At 47.5% G+C, this 25,267-nt stretch overlaps 1 protein-coding gene across 2 annotated transcripts in view; it reads left to right on the forward strand.

The window, feature by feature from the left end:
* The window catches only part of COL5A1 (collagen type V alpha 1 chain), a 404,609-nt gene that overhangs the window by 217,903 nt on the left and 161,439 nt on the right, over positions 1-25,267 (forward strand). For both annotated transcript variants that reach the window (XM_054997811.1, XM_054997812.1), the window contains exons 10-12: positions 6,560-6,601; positions 6,910-6,972; positions 10,534-10,608. In XM_054997811.1, coding sequence (XP_054853786.1) covers positions 6,560-6,601; positions 6,910-6,972; positions 10,534-10,608 — 180 coding nt within the window. The remainder of the gene's footprint in view (positions 1-6,559; positions 6,602-6,909; positions 6,973-10,533; positions 10,609-25,267) is intronic.

Raw genomic sequence — 25,267 nt, forward strand, 5'->3', positions numbered from 1 at the left:
CCTTCCCCCATGCTCCTGACCTGGGCCGTTTCCACACAGCTTACCTTTTGCCGGGATGTAGCATGTTTTCGCGTGAAATCACACAATAACAGCGTGTTCTCGTGTGAAATCACGCGATAAAAGCGTCTTCCTGGCGCGATTTCGCGCACAAAGACGCTGTATCCGGACAAAAGGTAAGCCGTGTGGAAATGGCCCTGATCTAAATCCCTCCTCACTGCTGATCACCTAAATTATAGGCTGGTGTTCCATTCACAGATCTGCCGGTGTCATGTCTAGAGTGGTCCTAATTTAGCTGATCTGTGCTTTTAGAGACTTCTATCAGAGACTGTTACAGTAGGGGGGGAGGCAGGACAGGGCTCCCAGTCTTTAACTACTGTATTCAGTGCTGAAATTTTGATGTTTTCCCAATACTTGGTTTGCATGCCGAGGGAAAGCTTCACTTACAAAATGTAAATTGCATTAAAGTATGGGTGCCCTGCCAGAAGCAAAAGCTGGCAATCCACATCAAATCTGCTCCAATTCTAGCTTTCACCCTGCACGGTCCATACCATGCTCTCATCACTTCCACAGCTGTGGCTTCTCAACCCCCTTCTCAGCAGTCTCTCCTTCAGCCAGTCCTTCCTAATCCTGCCTTTGCTGCTGACCAGTAACTCAATTAACCCAGTTTGCTTGGTTGAGGGGCTAGAGAAATATCCATCCTAACAAGCAGGGTTAGAGGTTTTCATTTACTGCTTTTCCGTGGCCCCAAATTATTTTCTTTTGAAGAGAAAATGAAATCAGCATCAGATCTGGCAGTAACTGCTTTCCAAAAATCCTCCTCCTCCTCCTCCTCCTTTCCCAGACTCCACTTTGGGCAGGAGGTTGCTGCTTGCAAGTTAAAAGTGTGTTCGTGCCTAGGAGAAAATCAGAAATATGTGCAATCCAAGTGTGGCAGGATCTGCTAGAACAGTTGCATAAAGTCCCTCTCTGCAAAAAGTTACCCAGAGAACAAAACACAGTTCAGCTTAATCATCCCAAAAGTATTTGGCAGCCCCAGCTGCTTTCGAGATGCTGGACAGTGGAATGGTTGCCAGAAGGTAAACAAGACCAAATGCTGCCTTTCCCTCCCTCTCTCGCTCTCTGTTTCGCCTGTCCAAAGAAGAAGTGTTCAAGGGCTGCTTGGAAGAGAAAAGGAAAGGAAAAAAAGAAAAGAAAGGACAAGCTCTCCTTATCTTATGCAAAAGCTTACATGCATTTAGAAGAGGGGGTGAGGGAATATCACAGTCACATTAGAGAGGATGGGGTATTTCTTCCACTTCTTATAAGAAGCCGTAGGTGATAACTTTACTTGGAGGGTGTGTGTGTGTCTTTCTGTACCTTTTGTCAGGCACTTTGTGTATGTGCGTGCACATGCGCACATATCTATGCCTCTGAAGTCAGCATGCCACGTTCTTCGGCAGTCTGTGAGCAAGCATTTTGCTGTGCTTTTTTAAGCCAGGGGAAATGTAAGGAAGGGCTTTTTGGACAGGCTCACCCAGTCCAGTCTAGAAGTAATCCATGACCACCAGTATCATTTCCTGGGTGCCTGCTGAATTGAGTCTGCTGCTCCTCCAAATTCCTTGGAACCCATCCCTGCTGCTGCCTCTGGTTTGCACACTGCCCTGGAGGCAAGAATACCCACAGCAGAGGCAGAGGCCCTGGCAGCTGAGTTATTGGTTGCCACTGCAACTCCTCGCTGTTCCCCCGAGAGTGAAATTTGGGACCTGAGAGAGGGGAAACCTGTCCCCACCACTGGGGTCACTCACATGAGAGTCACCTAGACTTCAGCAGTTTGCTTTCTGGGTCATCTGAACTATCAAGGCCACCTCTTGAGCCTCAGTCAGCCAGACTATGTCAGATCCCTCAGCACACCACGGGAAGCTGCCCTTCAGCTGAGGAATGGCCGGTTGAAGCTGCCTTCCTGAAAAATGGGGTGTGGTGGGTTGGTGAATGATTTGTGAATGGGAGCATATTGACACCCCAGTGGGCCAAAACTGTTGGAGGTCAGCCGTTGAAATAGGAGCCCTGTCCTCAGTACTGGCCATAGTGTTGTTGATATGCACAGCATTTCTTAGGATGACAGACGCTGGAAAAGGCCAGTCCTTGCCTTGAGGCACTTACAGTGGCAGTAGATGGGGGCAGGGGTAGGGAGGCAGAACTATCACGACGGATGGATGTGAGCAGGCCTATACCACTTGCAGAGTCTACAAACCCAACACAGCCTCAGTCAGGGCCTGCAAGGCTAGAAGTGTGTACGGAGGCCGGAATCTAACGCCTGGCAGGTTACAGTCCATAATCAGTGGCTGTCTTCACCTTGGTGGGTGATAAATTATGCAGGTCTAAATATGAGCCAATCTGACAGACTGTGGGGGCTGAGAAGCTACTCCATCCTGAAGCATGGCCCGCCACTTTCCATCCCGCCTATCCCTTCCACCTCCTCTTGGTGTCCTTTGGATTTCTCACTCTGCCGATAACCCAAACAGCTGGGATTTCTTGCTGGGGAGAGGTGCCAGATGTCCCCAGAGCTGGAGCAGAAGATAAACAATTTTAGAAGCATAGAGAATGTTTTTGTCAGGAATGGGCAAATCACTCTCCGTCCAGCTCTCAGGTCTCCATTGTATTTGCTGACAAATTCTGAGCAGTTGAGCCTGGTGAGGGCAGCTGGAGGCACAGCTACATGGCGGGGCTGGAGGTGGTCAGGACAATAAAATAATCCCAGAGAGGCTGCCAGCTTAGATGAATTTTTCTGCAACAGATGGACAAGGAGCCTAGCAGCTCTTAAAAGGTGAACAGAATTTATCCCAGTGGAAATGTGTGTGAGAAAGACCTCACTTCCTCAGGTGCCTCTACTAGGCATGCACATTTACACTTCAGTCTACACACAACAGAAAAGTGGGAGAGGGAAGACATTGCGCAGAGAGGCTGGTTGAAGGGGAGACCCCTTCAAAAGGGAACTGGTAATCTCTCCCTCCTTCTGCCTGTTAAGATTGCCACTGCCACGAAATTTGGGGGTGGTCCTTGGGCAGGGCAGAGTTCAGGGTGAGATGTGACATTGTAGAGTTCACCCTGCAGAACTGCCATTTCCTCCACGGTAACTATTCTCTGTAGTCTGGAGATCAATTATAGTTGCAGGAGAATACCAGCCCACACGTGGAAATTTACTTTCTGTTGTTACTTTCTGCTTTAAGTATCACTGGATCTGCCCAATGGATAGTCATGAAATGCATCTGAGGAAGTGAACTGTGAGTCTTTTAGGGGCCATTGTACTCTTGCTTAACAATATCCCTGCATCCAGAGGGATGCTCCTCCCCACGCCAGGGGTTGCATGAGTGCCCCTCCCAAGCAAAATATGTCCCAGGGTCCTCTGCACCATTGAAAAGGACTCAGTTGTGTTGCTTCTCCACATGGGGCTGTGTGGGCCAGAGTTGGGGGCCATCCTGGAAAAGCCCCAGTGTCAAGTGGGAATACAGAGGAGCTCAGTAAGAGTCTTTAAGCAAAGCTGTAACACAGGAACAGCTTAAGGTTGTTCCAGATGCTGAGCCTGAGTTACCACAAAGCAAACCCAAATTAAGAGAGACCCATCCAACAAACCTGGGGACAAGCATCAAGAAATGTTGTTGTGTAGACCAGCTTTCAAGGAAAAAGCGTATGGCAATTTTGAAGACCGTGGAGTTCTGCAACTGTCCCTGCCACCTCCTGGCCCACTTCAGAGACAGCAACTGGAATGGGACCGAGTGTAGAGGGATCTCACCGAGCAACTGCCATAAGGGAGGGGGAGGGCAGCTCTCCCTGGGGAAGTTTGTATGTCTTGTCAAAAGTGTATAAAGCTTCCCTTAAAACTCCTCAGATGTTTTGGAATCCCCAGATTCGTCCAGAATTTTTCTTTAAATAAACTCTTGGGATGTGCTAACCTCCATTCCCCAGGAAGGAATGTTAAAGTTATTTAAAAAACAAAATCAAAGTCATTTGGATATTTACTGGTTGCTTTTGCCTGATCAGGAGTTTCTTTAGTCACCTTACATACATTATAGCTTTAGGTGAACTTTGATGATATACTTCAGTTAGTGTGTATGCCTGTGCATGCGAGTTTCCGCACGCGTGGAGCCAGGAACATTGATGTTTTCCTTTGTTTGATGGGCAGAGGAAGTTGCCAAAGGCGGGCCTGCAGTGCTGGAGGCACTAGAGTGTTCCACTCCTCTGGGCAATGCCTGTGATGTCGCTCCACACTTTGATCTGACACAACTCCACCAATTGCCCTTCACTTCAACCCTGACCTCCTTTGAGGGGGTGCAGTTTGAGCTCAGGCCCGGCTCTCTCCCAGGCTCTCTCTGGACTGAGCAGGCTTGACGCTTGCTGGCTTCTTAGCTGATTTCACCTCCACAGTGGGAATTCTTCCCATTTTGCTGCAAAGTCATGGAAGTGTGATCTGGGGCATATCTTGGAAGAGAGTTAGCAGCCCAGGCAGGTGAGGGCCAAGAACACCTTTTCTTGCTTCCCAAACCTCTGAACACTGAGCCGCCCCCCCCCCTTGAAATTGGAGGCACAGACCACACCCTTGGATGGGCAATAGCTTGCATTTAGAGAGTAGGGGAAGGTGGCTCCCTCTGTGAGTCTCTGAAGACAAATCGGCGTCTTTCTCATGACACACAACTGGGCCTTAGTGATGTGGGAAATGGATTTAAGGAAAGGGATTTTATGTACCTTATGTGCCTTCTATCACTATTATGCACTTTTACTATTCTCAGGAGCTAATGTAGTGTTTGTAACGCAACTGGCAAGAAAATGAGATTTGAACCAAAAGACCAAAGCAAAATGTATGTTATACATGTAAATCACTGTGAGAAGTAAGATCAAAAGTACTGTGAAGCTTGCTACCAGGTAGATTGCGCTTAATAAGCACCTGCTTGTTTCCTGACACCTGTTCCTTACTGTATACAGAAACCCCTTTTTGAAACTGTCTATGCGAAATGTTGCAATGAAAGCTAGCTAAGATTAGCAACATCTCTCAAGGCTGAGAGAGAAAACCACAAAGAGGAGAAGGGGATTGAATGTAACTATGCGCGCTTTCCAGGAGAGCATTTCTCTCACACGGAACCCAGAGAATTATTCTCCACTTGAAGCCCCCAAGGTTGCAAGAAGCGACATCGGGGCGCCGCTATTAAATGCTACATAGACCAAAGGAATGGGCATGAATGAGAAGCCCATGAAAGAGATGGGTGAGAACGGAAGGAAGATGTTCCTTCCAGAGATAAAACCAAGGACAGATAAGATAAGAAATTGCAGTCGGGTAATGCTGTAACTATGCTGTTGACCTAAGTTGCTTCTTCCAATCAGGATACCCTTAGACACTTGTATCATGAGAGGTGGTTGCCCACTTGAGCCAATGGGGGTCACTGTATTCTCTGAGCCAGTAGAATAACAAATATTATAATTAACCAAAAGGTATTAATTGCTTTGTACTGCTATTGTAGCTTTGATGAGCGTTGGGCACGAGGGGACCTTTTACTCTTTGTGTAACCATCGTTCCTCCATCGTTTAATAAATGGTTATAGATTGCTTCATCTGCAGGACTCTCCATCTGTCTCTTATTATGATTGGCTAAAGGGACATTTGGGACACCAGTTGTGTCCAACAGTGATGAACCGATGTGCTGCCTTGGTTCCAGGGCAAAGGAAGACTTGCAGAGATGTCTTTTGTTGGGCTGACTTCCCTTGAGAGATTAGCAAGCAAGCTTCTGAATAACACTGGTCTCTATGTGAGAGAATGGAAATGTTGCTTTCTTTCTGCCCTGTGTGATTCTGACAATTGGAAAGGTTCTCTGGTGCTAGAATGCTCTTTGCATGGCCAATACCATGGAATGCAGATTTGGAGGGCCCTGTTGAAAGAAACACCGTTATAATTTCTAACAAATTTGAAAGAATGTTAATAGCAGAGCAGCCAGCATGCTCAGGGGAGGGGCTTCTCTCTCCATGTCTCCTCCTTTCTTGGGTTCAGTATCTTTCACAGTGAAGGAGCATTTGAAGCTTTATCAGAGATCCTGACCTTACAATAAAATGTTTGGGAGAGGGGGTGATGAGGATGCTGCCCGGCCCTTCAGGATACAGTGGGGCTGAGGAGATTTTGGAACTGCACTCAACATTCAGAGACACTTAGTGTATGCAGTGATGCTTTGCCTGTTGTGGCAGTGAAGGTGATGGGCAAGCCATCTGCTGGGTTTCTGCATAGGGTACAGGAGCCTGCAAGGCAAACGGATGTATGACCCGCCTCCTGGGACTGGCCTGCAGGGGTGCCTGGGCTCCCTTGCCATGCTGCAGATATTCTGGGAAACCCCAAGAAGGAAGGAGAAAGGCCAATCTTTTTAGCATCGCCGATGGAAGCACAAGAGGGGCGCCACGGAGTATACAACCCAGGAAAACCAAAGACCTGCTGCGGAACTACTCTACTAACCTAAACGTACAGCTTATGTGAAGCACGGAACGGGCAGAGGCCTTGCTTCTGCCAGCCCCCCCGCCCCCCCTCACTTTGGTCTCTTCTTTTGCAGGGCATGCTCATTGAAGGCCCGTCTGGCCCAGAAGGCCCAGCAGTAAGTCACTTCTATACAGCATTTCTCATTTTCCTTGGTTTCCCCTCCCACTTAGCACAAAATAATGCATTTGTGTATCTCCCCCTATTGCCAGAGTGAACAGGCAAAAGGCAGCTGTTCCCTGGGTTCAATTGCTTCCATATGATGGGCATGTAGCTGAAAGCATTGCTAGGTCAATTTGACCATGCTAAAGTAAACAGATCTTTTGCGTACTTTTCCTGTTCATTATGTGTGTGTATGTATACACAGATGCACACCCTTCCCTTCCTCTTGCCTAGCTCATGTTCTTCCTTTTTGTTCCACTTCAGGGTCTTCCAGGGCCTCCAGGAACAACTGGGCCAATGGGCCCACTGGGGGAACCTGGAGAAAGGGTAAGCTGTCTACCATTTTTGTACATTTTGGGGTACAGGGAGCTCCCTGTCAATGCAGATTGTAACATGTTTGGATTTCAAATTATGCACTCGTGGCTGGGTGGTGCTCTGTGGTTGAAAGTCTTTCTCTAGTGTGAACTGATGTGTTTAGGCCCCTGGCTGCAAAGAAGAGTTGGAGGTTCTGCTGTTTGGGCTGGAAGCTGCAGTGGGATCTAAGCTTGCCTTCAGCTCAATGCAGAGCCTGGGCTGTGGGGGGGGGGGCACTAAGTACCCATCAGGCCTCTCCCAACATGAGTCCAGTGGCTGTTCTGCCCTGAAAGATCATGAGAAAGCAAAGGATGAAGGGAGCAAACAACAGAAAGTGGCCAAACCGCATATCAGTTGGAATTCACGAGCATCAAGTGTACAGTGAAAAACCTCAAGCTAACCAGGCAACAATTGAATTGCCTGGTGACAGCAAGCTCAGCGAAAAGAGGTTTTGACCCATGGTCCATATTGCACAGGCTCCACAGCAGCTCAGCATGGTTGACATTCAGATGTGAGGGGATGGCTTGCGAGAATGGTGTTTACCACTGAAATGAGTTCAAAGGATATAACTGATTTTCTCCTGTACCTTCAAACTGAAAAATTTCTTGGTCAGATGTTAGCCATGAGAAGACTGCTCCCAGGAACCCTAACTAAACAGAAGGCAGTCTTGTTATCCCACATCCTATCTGGCTAGAAAGAGGGACTGAGAAAATACAAATATATTCTCAAGTTTAGGAGATGTACTGTCCGGAACTGTTTCACAATAGAAATATTTTCAGTGGACTTCTTTCTCTGGAGTATAAAACTATTAACATTGGAGGGGAAGGTATAGAATTCCAGACCCCCAATAATATTGCATGTTTTCTAAAGAATATTCAGTTAATAGATGGAACAATTCCAGAGGAGTCCACAAATCTCATACTGGGGGGGAAATGGTTAGTTAACGAGACACCTGCTTGCTTGTAGGGGGAAGTTTCCCTTGTAGTCCCACCCATGGCCAGCAGGAGGTGCTTTTGTAATCTGCTTCTGCTTCTCCAAAAAACTTCACTTCAGAAGTTTACTCTGGGATGTGCTTAACTTGTGTTTTATTTGGGCAAGATTCTCCAGTTTGACCTGCTAAAATCCAATGACAATTAAATATGCCCCTCCCCTGATCTCCTCCAAAGCCAAAATGTTAAAATTTCTACAAAACGTTAAATATGATTAGCAGTTTGTTGTAGAAGAAATGAAAGGTCACATGTGGCCATAGCAGCCACGGCTGGGAGCTGTGTGCACTGCTTCTGGGTGGGGAGGCAACTAACCACCCCGTCTTTTCTCCCCCTCCCCATATTCCTTCCTCATATAGGAAACACGGCAGACTGAATAAAGCCTCCCAAACCAAAAAATTAAATCCTACACCCTGGGTTTTCAAAAAGCATAAGCGTTATTCTGCCCATGGGGAAGCTGCTGAAAACTGCCTCCCTGCAGTGAGTTCACTCCCCCCCCCACCCCCACGCCCATTTCACAGCTTTTGCTGAGCAAACCTAGTGCTTATCCACCTGCTTTATCCTAAAGCAACGTTTTTACAGCTTTGTTTCAGGGATCCTTTTGGACAGTCATCAAAGGGGTGTTCCATGGAATGATCCCTATGGCAGTCCATTGCTACTAATCTGCCTCTCTAGTGGGCAGCTGAAAGGACATGTTATGTTCGGAGAGTATTCTCAGTTTGTGCTAGGTGACAGTGAGTGCCCCAGGCAACAGACAGAGGTTCCTTGGCACACCAAATATTTCTTGAAGGTAGCAAGTTTGTAAGCTGCTGTCTAAAGTGTCCCTTGTTTGCCTGACTCTGGAGGCTTCCTCTGTTTATAACATTTATTTAGCCCTGACATCTACTGGAGTTTTTGGAGTAGTGCAGGCAGCACTAAGTCAGACCTCGATGTGTCTGATTCATGGACACCCCTTTGGGATAGCCCCTCTCCACCACTGCATATGTGCTTGTTCATCAGGTCCCCTTCCCAGCCCCCTCACTGCATTTAAAAAAATGGAGTAAGTAGATTTATGAATAATGAAATGCCCATTTACTAGGCGTAGCACAAAGGACTACAGTTGTTTAGATAACATTGCTCTAGTTAAGGGTGACACATTTGAAAATTTAAAACAGCTTTTAAAATACATTGCCTTTCCTCAATGTAACCTTTGATTTGTCCAAGTGTGAGTCATTTCAAATCTTTTTGCTCCTCACATATGAAAAGTCACCTCTGCTGTCATTGAAGCCACGTGTTCTCGTAGGCACATTTGGGAAACTGCTGGAGAATGCCCCCTGAAAAATATTTCATTCCTGTTGCTTTGCTCTTCCTGAACTTTGCAAAACTTCCCCCAACTGGACCACTCTAAACACAGGAACTTGTGCAGATGTACTTATGCTGTTTTCTCTTTTGGCATGAATGTAACTTGAAGTGTGTCCAGTTGTGGGGTGAGTCAGAGGTTGATTTTTAAATGGTGAAATACAAACTCCAGTGTGTAGACATTTTAGCAGAAGCAGAAGTTGCAGCCTGGTAAGATCTTGGTTAAAAAAGAACTTTCCATCTGGCTTGAAAACAGGTGAAAAACCTTTTATTAAGATCTCATAATTGCACCATTTACTTATTATGCCTAATGTTGGAGAAGGCACGGTAGACATTTCAGATCCCGTAGCCTCCTATTTCCAGAATTTTGTTAGGACTCAAGCCAGACCAAAGGAGGGAATTGATAGGGAGTTGGCTAGACCCAGCAAAGAAACCTCTTTGAGCAGCAGCAGGCTAGAGCATCTCATGGGGTGATGCCTGACCTCTAGAAAGACTTCCAGGCCTGGCTTGTGCTCAGATCTGAGATACAAGTAGATGGCGTACTTACTGGCTGCTGAACAGCCTTGCTTTGCCTCCATGCATTTGGCCACATCTCACTCTCAGGACACTCCTCCTGCCCCCAACTTGGGTGGAGCTGAGTCTCACCCCTCCCCAAATGTCCCATTGCACTGCACTGCCTCCACAATGCCCCCAGTTTCTTAGATGACCCGAGAACCATCTTTCCAGTGGCAGTGGCATAACTGAACGTGAAAGGCCCAGCCAGCTGTGCATTATTGATCCTGCCCTACAAGGAAGTCAAAACCACAGCTTAACCTTTTGGCAAAGTCTGGGCCATGGGTTGCTACCTATATTTGGAGCATATTCGGTGAGTTTGGGGGGAAATTTGGGAGACCAAATTTGTTTATGCTCAATGCTGTGAACATCTATTGTTTAGTTGAAATGTTTCTTCCCAAGTCTTGCAACTTGGACTGATTTTTACAGCATGATTTAATATACTAAGAAATACAATTTGTTGCAGAGGGGGGGCCTTCCCAAAAGATCCTGCAAAGAAGAAAGGGGAAGGCCAGCGTCCAGCTTGGCACATGATGTGATAAACCATTGTATCCCATGCTGTCAACTTTCCATGGGGGTGGCACATTGTTCCCCACAGTTCATCCGCCACGGCAGATGTGTCTGAACTGATGGGCACTGTCTGTTTCCTCCCTTTCAGGGACCTGCTGGACGGCCAGGGCTCCCTGGAGCAGACGGTTTGCCAGGACCTCCGGGGACGATGCTGATGCTCCCGGTGAGTGGCAGCTGCATTCTGCTGGAGCTGCACGAGGAGCACACAGGGACTAAAGAGCCTTGTAAGAACCTTGCTGGGTCAGACGAGTGAGGGGTCATCGTGTCCCTCAACCTGCTTTATACCGGGGCCAACCAGTTGCTCTAGGAGCCAAACAAACAAGGCGTAGAGGCTGTTTTCCCTTGGTGCTGCCTCCCAGCACTGACGTTCAGAGGCCTGCTGCACCTGTATACAGAGGTTTCCTTTACTCACCGTGGTTAGTAGCAGAACCCTGAATGTAGTGCGGAAGATTCTGGCAGTTGCCACTTGCCAAACGTGAGCAAGGAAAGCAGGACCTACCAAACACCTAGCTCTGCACAGTCCCATCCTTCTTTGCATGTGGTCACACTAACCACGTGAACTGGGAGGAGTCCCTGTTCCTCACTTGTGAAGAGTCGAGAGCTGTCATTACTTGCCTCTCTGTGGTGAATTCCCAGGGGACGAGCAAGTTCTGTTAATTGGGAGGGGGTTGTACTCCCCTTTAAAGAGCAAACTTACAGGGTGGGAGTGCTTCTGGACTGGTCTGGGATATCCAGTGACAGAGGTAGCTAAAGAGAGCTTTTGACCTGCTTGGGCAGCATTTGGGCTCTGACCGTTCTTGGATACGCTGGACCTGGCCATAGTTACACATACCTTGGTAACATCCAGATTGGATTACTACTGTAACACACTCTGTGTGGGGCTGCCTTTAAAGACCCTGAAACTTTAGCTGGTTCACAGTGTGGCTTCCAGAATGTCAGCTGGGACTTGCCACAGTGAGCATGGAATGTCTCTTCGGTATCAATGACATGGCCTCCTGCTTTGTTCCTGGGCTCAAAGTGATGCTTGTGACATTTAAAAGCTCTGAATGGTTTATGCCCCAAATCAGTTATATGTGATCCAAGATGTTTCAAAAGTACATTGCGAATCACTCAGAGTATCAGCTACCACTTTTCTAAAACCTTGTCTGCATCAGAAACAAGGAAATGAGTGTGCAGCAATTGACGAAATCTCTGAAGGTAGAGGAATCCCCACTTGGATTTCCAGTAGCCATTGCTTTTATTTCTGACAGATTAAAGCAGAATAAATTGTATTTTTTAAAAAAAATACCCATAAACTCACCTTTCTCCCCAAATCCCTTCCCATAGCTTCCATACCCCGTACATAGGGACCCCTGAGTATCTGGAGCCCCCAAGGAAGAAACAGCCGTACTTGGGAAAGAAAACCCTGTGCCTGCCACAGCTACTCCTCTGCTTAAAATGGCCTCTTCCCAAAGCTGCTTTCCTTTTAAATACACCCACAGGCACACCCAGCTGCTGGTGCTTCGTAACATGTGTTTGTGTGTGATGATGCACTTTCCCCCTTGGACGTGCTCCATGTTGCAGGGTCACAAGGGTTACTGGCAAGCAGCCTCACACTGGGAAGGCAAGGCCAGCCTTGCTCCTCTTCCAGCCTTTGCCAGCACCGCAACATGTGCCTGGCAACGCAAAAGCCTCCCTTGTCCCCTTTTGGAACCAGCCCAACATGGAGGCCTGAGTTCATTTCCCAAATTAAAGTTGAAATCTGGTTGTATATTTTTCATCATTCAAGCAAAGCATCAAAATTATCAGGAATTTTGTGGTGCTTGCATGCATTGCGTATGTGTGTGTGTGTGTGTGTGTGTGTGAGAGAGAGAGAGAGAGAGACAGAAAAAGAGAATCATCTCATGCTAGCTGAAAATAAACCATATTTAGTGGGAAGACTGTGTGATGGGTTTTGATCAAAGCCTGCAGAGGAATAGTGATTGTGTCCTGACTAGAGATCACCAAGAAAAATCAATAATCCTTTGATAACAGAGCTTGGGCTCTCTCTATGAACTCGTTCGACAGGAAACCTACAAAAGAGAGCGCTGCCTCCCTTGCACTCACTGCCACAAACTGTGGAGATGACAACTGAGACAGCTTGTCAATTTTTTAGAAAAGGAGAGGTCTGTCAATAGCTGGTGGGCCTCTGTGTTCCAAGCAGACGCCTCTTGAGTGCCAGGGGTAAGGAGAGAGCGGTTGCCTTTGTGTCCTGCTTGCAACTTTCCAGGAACACCTTGCTGGCCGCTGGTGCTACAGCAGAATTTGCTGATTTAATGAGGCTCTTTTTATGTAATCAGGTTGTGTTTGTGTGTGAGAAATTGCTCAGCAAATAGCAAGCATCTCCTTTAAAACAATAATAATGAGAAAGTCAGGGAACAGTGGCTGCCTAAGTCTGGGACTACACTGTTCTACAGGATTTCTGAGCTGTCTCTGGTGTTCTTCAATAGGCACATGAAGCCCTTGAGTTCTCTGTAGCTTTGGAACTGGGTGGCATCATTGTTCTGTGGGGCCCAACTTTATATTTCTTACACGAGACATGCTGCAAGGAAGCAGATGAGCATGGGGTTCTGTGTGGGGCTGCCCTTGAAAGTATCTTGGGAATTTCTGTTGGTTCAAAATTCCGTGGCCTTCTCTTTAGTGGAAGTCTTTGGCCATTAGCACCTGACGCCAACATTGAAATGACTTCACTGGCTGCGCGTGTGGTTTTGCTCTCAGTTCAAGGCACTGGTGGTTCTCTATGGCTTAGGACTTGCATAGCTGAGGGGACTTTTTTGCACCTCAACTCAGGCCATAAATAAGTTTTCTCCGGTGCCAGTCTGGCAAGGATAGTTTGGCCTTGATGCAGGCAATCTCCTTCAACGTGGTGCCCCTACACAGTGGAATAGCCTGCAGGAGGAAGTCTGGCTGTCTTCTTCCTGCCTCTCATTGCAGTGAACTTTTCCAGAGGGTTTTTTGTTCAAAAGGTTGAAAGTTACTTGGCAGTTGCAATTGAGACAAATGGGTTGTTAGTGTCATGGCTGTTTCTTGGTTTGTTTTAGTAAGGAGCATGAAGCCATCATGAAGAGGCCCATCTGTCAGACTATGGATGACAGGATGTGGCAGACAGATCCCTGTACCGTTGCAGCAAGAATTCCAGGCTCTTGGTTAAATAGTTTCATTCAGAAATTGAATCATTTCCATATATATGTCCATAGGGTTACTCAGAAGCAAGGTAAGCATCTAAGCAGTAAGAGCAAGATTGACAGGAATAGTAATATGTGGAAAAATCCTTCTTCTTAACACACACGTTTGCTCCTTCCCCCCTCCCAACAGTAAATAGGATTTTGGGCGCAAACGTGGCGTGAGAACGTCTCACATCTTTGTACTATCATAGAATCAGAGTTGGAAGGGGCCATACAGACCATCTAGTCCAACCCCCTGCCCAGTGCAGGATCAGCCTAAAGCATCTCTGACAAGTATTCATCCAGCCTCTTCTTGAAAACTGCCAGTGAGGGGGAGCTCATCACCTCCCTAGGCAGCTGATTCCACTTTTGAACTACTCTGACCGTGAAAAAGTTTTTCCTAATATCCAGCCGGTACCTTTGTGCATGTAGTGTTAGCCCATTGTTTCGCGTCCTACCCTCTGCTGCCAACTGGAACAGCTCCCTGCCCTCCTCCAAATGACAGCCTTTCAAATATTTAAAGAGAGCAATCATGTCCCCCCTCAACCTCCTCTTCTCCAAACTAAACATTCCCAAGGCCCTCAGCCTTTCCTCGTAGGGCTCAGTCTCCAGACCCCTGATCATCCTCGTCACTCTCCTGTGCACCCTCTCGATTTTGTCCACATCCTTTTTGAAGTGAGGCCTCCAGAACTGCACACAATAGTCCAGGTGTGGCCTGACCAAGGCAGTATAGAGAGGGGCTATGACCTCCTGCAATTTCAATGCTATGGCCCCTTTGATACAACCCAGGATTGAATTAGCCTTTTTTGCCACCGCATCACACTGACTGCTCATATTCAGTTTACAGTCCACTCTTACCCCAAGATCCCTTTCACATATACTACTGCCCAGAAGTGTATCCCCCATCCAGTGTTTGTGCTTCCCATTTTTGTGGCCCAGATGTAATACTGTGCATTTGTCTTTGTTGAATTGCATCTTATTCACAGCTGCCCACTTCTCCAGAGTATTCAGGTCTTGTTGAATGTTAATTCTATCTTCTTGGGTGTTTGCTACCCCTCCCAATTTGGTATCATCAGCAACTTTAATGAGCAACCCTTCCACTCCTTCATCCAGATCATTGATAAAAATATTGAAAAGTCCCGGGCCCAAAACCGAGCCCTGTGGCACCCCACTGGACACCTCCTTCCAATCTGATGAAATGCTGTTGACCACTACTCTTTGAGTGCGGTCCTCCAACCAGTTCCCTATCCACTGAACTGTCCTACAGTCCACTCCACAGTCTTCCAGTTTGCCTGTCAGAATGTCATGGGGGACCTTATCAAAAGCTTTACTGAAATCCAGATAAATCATGTCAACAGAGTTCCCCCGATCCAGTAAGCTGGTCACTCGATCAAAGAAGTTTGGCAAGATCTGTTAGGGACAAAACCATGCTAACTTCCCCGTATCACTGAGTGGTCCTTCAGATGCTTACAGATTGATCCCTTTAAAATCTGCTCTAATATCTTCCCAGCAACAGAAGTCAGACTGACCAGCCTGTAGTTTCCCGAGTCATCCTTCTTCCCTTTCTTAAAGATTGGGATAACATTCGCTCTTCTCCAATCTTGTGGCACATCCCCAGTCCTCCAGGAGGCCTTGAAGATGATGGACAGGGGTTCTGCAAGTTCTCTAGAAAGTTCTTGGAGCACTCTTGGGTGCACCCCATCTGGCCCAGGGGATTTGTATTCATCTAGTGCAGCCAGATGCCTCTCCACAACCTCTCTGTCAATGTCAACTAGCCACTCAGGTGTCCTGTCACATTTTCTACTATCTCTAGATGTGCCTGAGTTCTTCAGGGAGAAAACAGAGGCAAAAAAGTCATTAAGCCTGTCTGCTTTTTCTCTGTCCTGAATCAGAGTTTCTCCATCTACTCCATTAAGTTGAGTCACTCCATCAAGTTGAGTCACTTGGAAAGCAAGACATAGCAATACAAGGGAGTGAGTATTATACAAGGTCATGAACACTGAAAGATTCTACAGCCCGTTAGATAAGCACCTGTACTAAGCCTGCAAGAGAAACAGTTATGGCATTGGCAATATGATATCAAGTTATAGCATGAAACATTGGTTCAGGACAACAGGTTTGCATTAGAATGAGCTTTGCTGACAACAGCATTGATATTGGCATGGCTGATATGTGGCTCAGACATGACATTCTGCCTCCCCAATGATGGCCTCTCCCTTCAAGGGCCAGGTTTGTCAGGATAACATTTATGGAAGTTTGAAATAAGTCTAGGTGCATTCATATGGGATTGTTCTACCCACTCCTGGTAAGATTCATCAAAGGCCTTCCACCTGACTAGGTAAAAAAGTTTGTTGTGTTTTATTTTAAAAACCAGGATTTCTTCTACTTGTAATGAACATGTCCATCCACCAGCATAGGGTGTGGGGGTCCCCATTCTGGATGCCAATGGTCAGCTGGGGGAGCCTTTTTCAGGAGACTGAAGTGAAATACTGGGTGGATTCATCAAAGGTTCTTGGGGAGTTCAATTTCTACAGTTACTTCATTGATCAATTTTTTTATAGGATAGGTCCTAGGTACCTCCACCCCAATTTTTTGCTAGGTTGTTCTCCCTTAATGTTTTTAGTAGAAATGTATACAAAGTCTCCTGGTTGTAATTTCCATTGTTCAGAGTGTTTTCTGTCTGCAAATTTCTTACAATACTCTTTTGCTTTGTCCAAAGTCTTTTGTATGATTCCCCATTGGGAAATTAGTCCACCATTCCTATAGATCTCCTGGCTGTTGGAATCCAGGAGTTGTAGCAAAAGGCAAGGCGTTTCCCTCATATCCATGTACTATTTTAAGAGGGGTGACTCCTGTAGAGCTGTGTATTGAGTTGTTGTATGCATATTCGACAAAATCAAGAAAACCAATCCAATCCTCCTGCTGATAGTTAATGTACCATCTTAGGAACTGTTCCAGCACTTGATTTGTGCATTCTGATTGTCTGTCGCTCTCAGGATGGTAGGCGGAGCTAAGACCTTGTTCAATTCCAGTAACTTTGAGAAGCTCCCGCCAGAAATTGGCAACCAACTGTGGCCCTCGGATATTACCTTATTAGGAAAGGAGTACAGTTTGACCACGTGTTTTATGAACAGGCTGGCCAGTTTCATAGCTGTAGGCATTGTAGTACAAGGAATAAAATGAGCCTGTTTTCAAAACAGATCCACTACTCCTAAAATGACTGTGTCCTTTTGAGAGGGGAAGATCAGTGATAAAGTCCATTGAAATCACAGCCCACGGTCTAGGAGGGGTTTCTAAGGGTTGTAAGAGTCTAGTGGGTTTTCCCCTCCTAGATTTCCCCATTATACACACTGGGCAGGAGGATACATATTGAGAAATATCTTTCCTTATCCCTGGTCACCAAAACTGTCTTTGTACTAAGCGTAGGGTTTTAACATACCCAAAATGCCCAGCTGTTTTGGCATCATGACATAGTTGTAAAATTTCTTTCCTTAAACTGGCTGGGGCATATAGTTTGTCCGTTCTGTACCAGTGGCCATCTTTCTCCTGTTTCAGTTCAGCTGTGGGCACTTTCCCCCCCTCCCTTTCTGTTTCAACTTTTAGTCTCTCTCCCCATTCTGAGAGATTAGGTTTTGTGCTGCTCTGTGTTTTTGCAGCTTGGCTGCGTGTTGTCACTGCTCCTCCCAACTGAGCTGGTGAGAACTCTGTATCAGTTATCTCCTCCTTCTGGCTGTCATGTTGGGGCATGCGTGAAAGTGCGCCCACTAGGAAATTTGATCAGCCAGGGAGGTACTTCAACATGAAGTTGAATTTGGAAAAGAATTCCGCCTGTCTTAACTGTTTGGCGTTTAGTCTACGGGGCGTGCGTAACACTTCTAAGTTTTTGTGATCAGTCCATACTTCAAAAGGAACTGTGGCCCCCCTCTAACCAATGTCACCAGGTTGTGAGTGCAAATTTCACTGTGAAAGATTCCTTCTCTACCGGTGGTCCTAGGAGGGGCAATCCTCACTTTTGGGATATAGATCCTCCTCTCCGAAGGCAGGGTCAGTCAGCTGATTTTGTTCCTGGAGGGGAGGGGCTTGTCCCTGGAATCACCAGTCTTTCTGGCCCTGCCATCCGAGCAGAACATCTTCAGCAACGCTCTGCAGAGTGCAGCAATCCCAGTGAAGAAGAAACTGCCAGAGATGAGCCAGACGTGGCGGCGCATGCATGTAATCCCAGTACTCAGGGCGGCTGAGGCCACAGGCAGTATGGAGCTCGCAAGGGAAAGGAAAGGCCCTACCGCCTACCCCACTCCCGTTTCGCTCAGAGTGACAGCAAGCATTAGAGCTGATGGCCCTAGGTTGCTCTTAGGTTCCACGGCCACAACCGCAAAACTCCACCGAGGTTCCCCACCTTTGGGTTGGAAGGAACCACCCCCCTCAGACGGCCAGAGGGTGCGGTGTTTGAGTCTGCTGTAGCCTGTTGTAGAGACCGATATTATCGGGAACTCCCTCAGGCTTGAAAGGAGCAGCCTCCAGCAGCAGCAGAGGACCTGCTCCAACCCCCAGCAGCCCCGACTGAACCGCAGTAAGACTGATCCTGCAGATAACGGAGGCAGCAAAAGTAAGGAGGGAGGAGAAAAGAGTAACAGAAGCCTCAGAACCAGCTCGCCCTAAATAAAAGGGAGCCCTCCTTTATTTCGCTTTCTTTTCAGCCGGGACTTGTGAGGTACGCTTTCACTTTCATTTCTCCTTTTGGAGGGAAAATTTCTATTGGCAGAATGTCAGCAAAGGTAGGCGTAGCCAACTCACAGGTCTCAAAGAGCGTAAGCCTGCGGCCTAGATTTTCCAAACTCCCAGGCCTCAGCCCCTTCTAGGCCTTTCAACAGGCCAGTGAAAGAGAAATGTCCAGGGCCTGGATGGCAGAATGTCAGGAAAGGCAGGCCTAGCTACCTCCCAGGCCTCTAAAAGTGCAGGCCTGCAGCCTAGACTTTCCAAACTCCCAGGCCTCATCCTCTTCTAGGCCTCTCAATAGACCAGTGAAAGAGAAAAAGTCCAAGGGCCTGGACCCATCAGGCAAGCATGCCTGGAAAATTTTCTGCTGGTGGTAGGTCAGCAAAGGCAGGCCTAGCCTCCTTCCAGGCCTCAGAGAGTGCAAGCCTGCGGCCTAAACTTGCCCAATTCCCAGGCCTCAGCCTACTCCCGGGCGTCTCAAGAGACTAGTGAAAGGGAAAAGGTCTGGGGTTTGTATCCACCAGGCAAGGAAGCCTGAAATGAGTTGCTGTAATGTTGCGGTTAAGTGCTGGGCCATGAATCATTACCCTGCTAGTTCGAGTCCCATAATTACCTGAACTTGGTGGCTGACCTCGGGTAAATGTCTCAATTACCTAGTGGTTCTGTGGGAATAATGATGATTCTGACCTTATCACAGCCCCTGACTGTGATATCACAGTCCAAGCAAGCCAGATCTCATCAGATCTCAGTACCTCAGCAGGGTTGGCCTTGGTTAGCAATTGGATGGGTGACCTCCAAAAAAGACCAGTGTTGCAGAGGCAACTATGACTGGATGACATTTTCCACCACTAAGGGGAAAGAAATTACATGCCCCCTATTTACATAGTTGCAGCCATAGTTACTATTTAAGAAATGAACTGGCATGGCCCAGGATGGAAATAAGGAATTCAAAGAGGTCCTGGAGGCGCACCAATAAATAGTCTAGCGGCTAGACTCTCAGATGGGCAAGAGAGGTATTCCAGTATAGGGATCTGGCTCCAGATAGGTAAAAGGGCACCCTCTCCCCAGAATAAAGAGGAGGCAAGGGCCATTAAGAGTGCAGATCTTGGTTAAGCCTTCAACCTGAGGACCCTGAGCTATTCGTTTTCTCCCTCAGCCAAGAGGAAAGGGGAGCTGTTAAAAGAAGGGAAAATTCCCCAGCAGGTCTTCCTCAGGAGCCGTATCCAAAAAAGCTCCCTAAGGTGATGAGGATCCTGCAGTCTTCTACCTTAAGGACTAAGGGGTTGGAGAGAATCCTCCCTAGAATCAGGAATAACCCCATCAGGGGTTCCCTTCCAGTAGTCTCTCATACTTGTAGAAGCCTAAGAGGGAAACTTTGGCAAAACTAACTACTCTTACTTCCTCCACCCCCCCCCCAAGTCTTATACATTAGTTCCAGGGGTTACTGAGAGGATCAAGCTGCCATTGGTGGATGATCTGGTAACCAGCCTGCCATCTAATCCTGTGCTGCCCGTTGACAAGGACGGACTACCTAAGATTCCAGCATCAAGTAGTTTGAACTGGCTGTGCTCAGAAAATTGGAAGTTTCCACTACATCCTTCAGAGCATTGGTGACAGCTCCATTCCTTCCTAGAGTCACATTCTCTCGGGTCTCAGACCTGGCTACAGTAAAGCAGTAAACTCCTGCCAAAGAGCAAAACTAAGAAAATAGTCCCGTCAATATGCTATGCTGTGGTCAACAAGGACCATGGTTTTCAGGCAACCAGGCACAACACTTAGCTTAGAAATTGGAAGAGGGACCATTTACACCAAAGCCAAAGTAACCGTGGTTCCTTTCAAAGATATCAACCTGCCTGGAGAAATTCTAAATAAAGGAAAGCAGACCAAACATCGAGAGGAGGGTAGTACCTTCTCCCTCAACAAATCTGGTCAGAATACTAAAAGGCCAAAGAAGGGAACTCAGTGTGTCTACACCAAGGCAGCAGGTGCGATGGTGTTTGGGGGATACTTACAATGCTTGGCAAACCCTTGGCAGCCAATAATAAGAAACAGGCGAGTGTTGGATACTGTGATCAGTGGAATTCAGTTCTGTGCCTCCTGATCCCTTTTCCTCTAGATCCAAAGGAATTTGGTCAAATAAAATAGACGCCTAGGAACAAGAAGGTCGGAATGGAAAGGCTAAAATGTGTCATGCCTGCCATTCATAAGAGAGATTGTCTGGCTTCCATTGATCTCTCAGAGGCACTTCCAACATTGGGCCCTTTCCTTTGACCTGAAAACGCCCCCTAGGGGGTTCATCAGAATCCTAGTGGCACTGATAGCATGGCTAGGCCACGGAGAGAGGCTCCTTTCCCTTATCCAAATGACATCTTGACCGGTGCACTTCAGAGATGCCTGTTGCCATACCATGGGGCGTTAGATCACAAGAGGTCCAAGATAGTTGAATTGCCAGAGATCCTCAAACAGGAAAACAACCAGTGGCTGTACCTCATTCAGTCCCACGATGGTGTCCCACTCAGGGAACCAGAGAGGACAGTGATGACCATGGACACGTCTTTGGGGATGGGGATCCCACACCCGAGGAAGAATGGCATAGGGCATCTGGCTGAAGGGCAAATGATCAACAGGGTAAACCCTTTGGAACTCAGAGCCATCAGACATGGGCTGGTTCCGCACACGTTGGATAATGCACTTTCAATGCACTTTATCAATCGTTTGAGGTGGATTTTTTGTTCCGCACACAAAAAAATCCATTCCAAATGATCTATAAAGAGGATTAGAAGTGCATTATCCAACGTGTGCGGAATCAGCCATGGTATGGTGGAATCTCAGAATCTTCCCACAGGTTTATACAGAGGACAATTCTGAGGTGGACTGGCTAAGCCAGAGAGTGATGAACCAAGCAGAATAGATGCTATCCAGAGAGATTCCCCAACTGGTCTACCGCAGTTTTTGACAAGGCACAAGAAGAAGAAACCCTCAAATCATAGGGATAGATGATGTGAACAGCAAGCTGCCTTCACACGTCCTGTATGTCTTCCACAGTACAGCTATTGCACAGAGCTGTTCAGAAGATCACACAGTAAAGTGCAAAAGTGATGCTAATAGCAACCTTCAGGTCCAGAAAGACTGGGTCTCAAAACCTGAAGAATCTTTCAAGCATTGATCCCTGGCATCTCCACTGAAGGAGGTCCCATTGATGCAGGGATCAATACGACACCCCTGACCAGTTCTGACGAGCCTCACAGTGTGGAGGTCGAACACAAACTGCTAATAGGGTTGGACTAAACAGAAGGAATGATTGGTACTGTGCTAACCTCCAGGAAGAGTTCCACAGAGTCTATAAAAATTCCTGCCAAGTTCCCAGAAGAGTGCATGGATAGAGTCATGTAATGGCTAATTAGGGGGCTAATTAGGGAGGTACTATCCTTTCTTCAAGAGGGGTTGAAGAAAAGTCTTAATACCAACACCCTTAGACAACAGGTAGTGACCATCCCAACAATTGGAAGGGACGTTCCCTTATATATCACCTTCATGGCAATGGATTCTAAAAAGGGACCTCATTGTCGAATCTTCCAAGAATTTGTTTGTTTTTCCCCAACTGAAATCTTAATCTGGTATCGAGAGCATTATACAAAAGATGCTTTGAGCCTATGACCTCATGTCCCCTAAAGGAACTGAGCTTTAAAGCCATCTTTCAGATGAGAATAAAATCAGCTAGACAAGTGCCAGAATGGCAGGCAGTAGATAGAGATCCATGCCTTGTCTTCCAAGACGGTAGAGCAAATTATGAACAAAAACAACTTTCCTCCAAAGGTGAACTTCATGTTTTCATAGGACAGGAGAGAGAGTACTTCCCTTCTTCTAATCTAATCCAAAGCACGGGAAGAAAATAAATAAATAAATCTCACTACCTTGATATATGTAGAGATGTGAGATTCCACTTGGGCAGGACTAAACAGTGTTTCAGAAGTCTGGGACGCTAGTTTGTGTTTGCAGGAGGTCCTTCTTGGGACACAGAGTGTCCTTTTCTTGGCTAATTAGGTAAAGCAGAGGGTACATAATTCTGGCATGTCAAGCCAGAGGTCTGGAGATGCCCATAGGTGTCAGGGTGCACTCACTAAGGGAAACAGCGACACAGGCAGTGTATAAATCCTTTAGTCATTAGAAACAATCGATAAGGTGGTCACATGGAAATCAGTATATTCTCTCATCAAGAAATATAGGATAGATAAGTTGTCTTCCCCAGAGACAACATTTAGCAGGAGAGTACTAATACACACCCTCTAGGCCTGGAAGCCGGACTACCCACCCTGGGGTACACTGCTCTTGTATGTCTCAAAAGTAAGGACTGCCCCACTCCTAGGACCACTGGAGAATGGAAGATTTGTATTCACTTACTGTGAAGCTTCCTTTCTCGGTGGTCCAGGAGTGGGGCAGTCCTTCCCACCCAAGTTTCTTGCGGGGTGGCTTCTAGGATTGGATGAAGAGTTAGGACAATAGTCTTCCTCCCAGTGGATTCAAGGGAGGGATCTTTGTATTAAAAAAAAATGAGGGGAGTTATTATTTTCCCTTCTGGTATTGTGATGGGGAGCCAGGGCTTGGGAACAGACTGGTGATTCCAGTGACAAGCCCCTCCCTCCAGGATCAAAATCAGCTGACTGACCCTGCCTTCAGAGAGGAGGAGCTATATCCCAAAAGTAAGGACTGCCCCACTCTTGGACTACCGAGAAAGGAAGCTTCATGGTAAGTGAATACAAATCTTCCATTCTCCTAAACGCTCTAATTGCATTCTGTCTCAGAGAATTTTTTAGAAATATATGCGCAAGGGCACAACTTCCCTTCATTATTTACTTGTAATAAAATGCCCCCCATTGCAGAATCGCTCACGTCTACTTGGACCACAGATTTTCGGTTCTCATCTGAGTGCTGTAGAACCGGCTCTGAAATAACTTTTTCAGCTTTTCAAAGGCATATTGGCACTCTGCGGTCCAATTCAATTTAGCACTAGGTTTTTTCCCTTGCGTTCCCCTCCCCTTGGTTTTTAGCAAGTCTCTGAGAGGGAGAGCAATTTGAGCAGTTTTTTATGAAGGGTCTGCAAAAGTTAGCGAACCCTAGAAAGAATTGCAACTGCCTTCTGGTTTTGGGTGGTTCCCACCCCACTACAACTTGGATCTTTGCTGGGTCCATTTTGAGTCCTTGATGTGAGACCCGGTAACCCAAGAAATCCAGTTCATCTACGGTCTTCCTGTGCAGTCCCACATGGGACTGCGCACACGCAGGCCTGCCGATCCGGACATTTCCAAGCTCAAATAATCACCACCAGGGGGCGCTCTCGCCTCCCACCGCGCAAGCGCGGCAATTTCCCGCCGAAAAACGGCTCCCAAGAGGCAGAGCGTCCCCCACATACCCTCAGTTCCTTTTTCGCCGCCGATCGAGAAGGTTCTTTCCAGCTCTTCGCTATGTCGGACACTGCCCTCTTCAAGAGATGTGAGTCATGCGATAGGAAAATGACTCGGTCTGATGGCCACGCTCACTGTTTGCATTGCCTGGGGGAAACCCATAATACACAGGCTTGCAAACACTGCCGAGCCTTCACGTCGAAGGCTAGGGCGGAGAGAGCAGGCCGGCTGCATGCTTCTCTTTGGAAACGGGCAATGGAAGTCCACGATCCACCGGACGCGACTGGTGATTCAGTTAGGCCCGGCCCGAGTTCTACGGTCTATAGATCTGGCCCGGGTTCAACATCTTCGAGAACTTCGTGTTCCTGTCCCTCTCCCAGCCGCTCGGAACCGAGGCCTTCTGAGCCCCCGACCGCGTCAACCCGGAGCACGTCGGAACCGGCAGCTTCTGGTCGGAGATCGTCGGACTCGAAGGCGAGTCGGAACCGTCGACCCTCGGCTTCATCTGTGGCCTCGGCGTCATCGGCTCATAAGCCCCCGGAGCGACACCGACCTCCTTCGGTTCCGAAAACGGTTCCAATGCCCGCGCCGGCTGTGCCTTTGTCGGTTCCGAGACTATCGGAACCATCCTCGGCGTCGAAGGCTCCGGAACCGACTATTGAAAAGAAGAAGAAGAAGCGAAAACACTCTTCTAAGCAGGACGCGGCTGTCTTGGAAAGTCTTATCGTGACTCCTGCCGCCCCCTCTTCGGAACCATTGCAAGCAGTTCCGGCTGAGGACCAACGTGCGGATTCGGCTGATCGTAGGTCGCCAAGAGGTTCCGTTCAGCGTTCCAGTCCGGTGGGTGATGTTATCATCTTAGACAAACCCCCCACTCCAACTGGGCGCCCGAGATCGACTTCGAGAGAGGCATGATCATCGGCTTCATCGGGCAGTCGCAGGGGTTGACCCCGCAGGCGCAGTCCACGTTCCTATCGGAGTCGGTCGCGGGACGATCACCTCAGCGATGATCCGGCTGGATCGTATTACAGTGAGAGAGCCTCCCCAATCTCGGACCGGCCTTATCAGGAGAGCCCCAGGTCGCCTTCGTGGAGGTCCTATGGGGACTATCGCAGAACGCCTCTCCCTTCTGATGCCGACTTCCATAGATCTCGTCGGCGTTATAGTGAGTCACCTATCTCTGATTCTCCTGACAGAGAAATTGGCCCCACTGATGAGGCCTCTCCTACGGATGACTTCAGGGCGTACAATGACCTGTTACAACGCATGGCCAAAGCTCTGGAAATTGAAGTTTCTGCTACTGAGTCCAAATTTACGGACAAAATTTTACAGCACATCTACTCAGGATCCACTCCGACAGTGGCTTTTCCTTTGATTGATGGATTTGTGGATTTGTGGAAGGGCCTTCAGTCTAAGCCGGCCTCTACGCCCGCCACCAATCGTAAGGTTGAAAATCTCTATCGTCTTAGAGATGACGCTCATCCTTTCCTATCAACACATCCACCTCCATCATCTCTAGTTA

This window comes from Eublepharis macularius, chromosome 14 (genome assembly GCF_028583425.1).
Source record: "Eublepharis macularius isolate TG4126 chromosome 14, MPM_Emac_v1.0, whole genome shotgun sequence".
Classification (NCBI taxonomy): domain Eukaryota; kingdom Metazoa; phylum Chordata; class Lepidosauria; order Squamata; family Eublepharidae; genus Eublepharis; species Eublepharis macularius.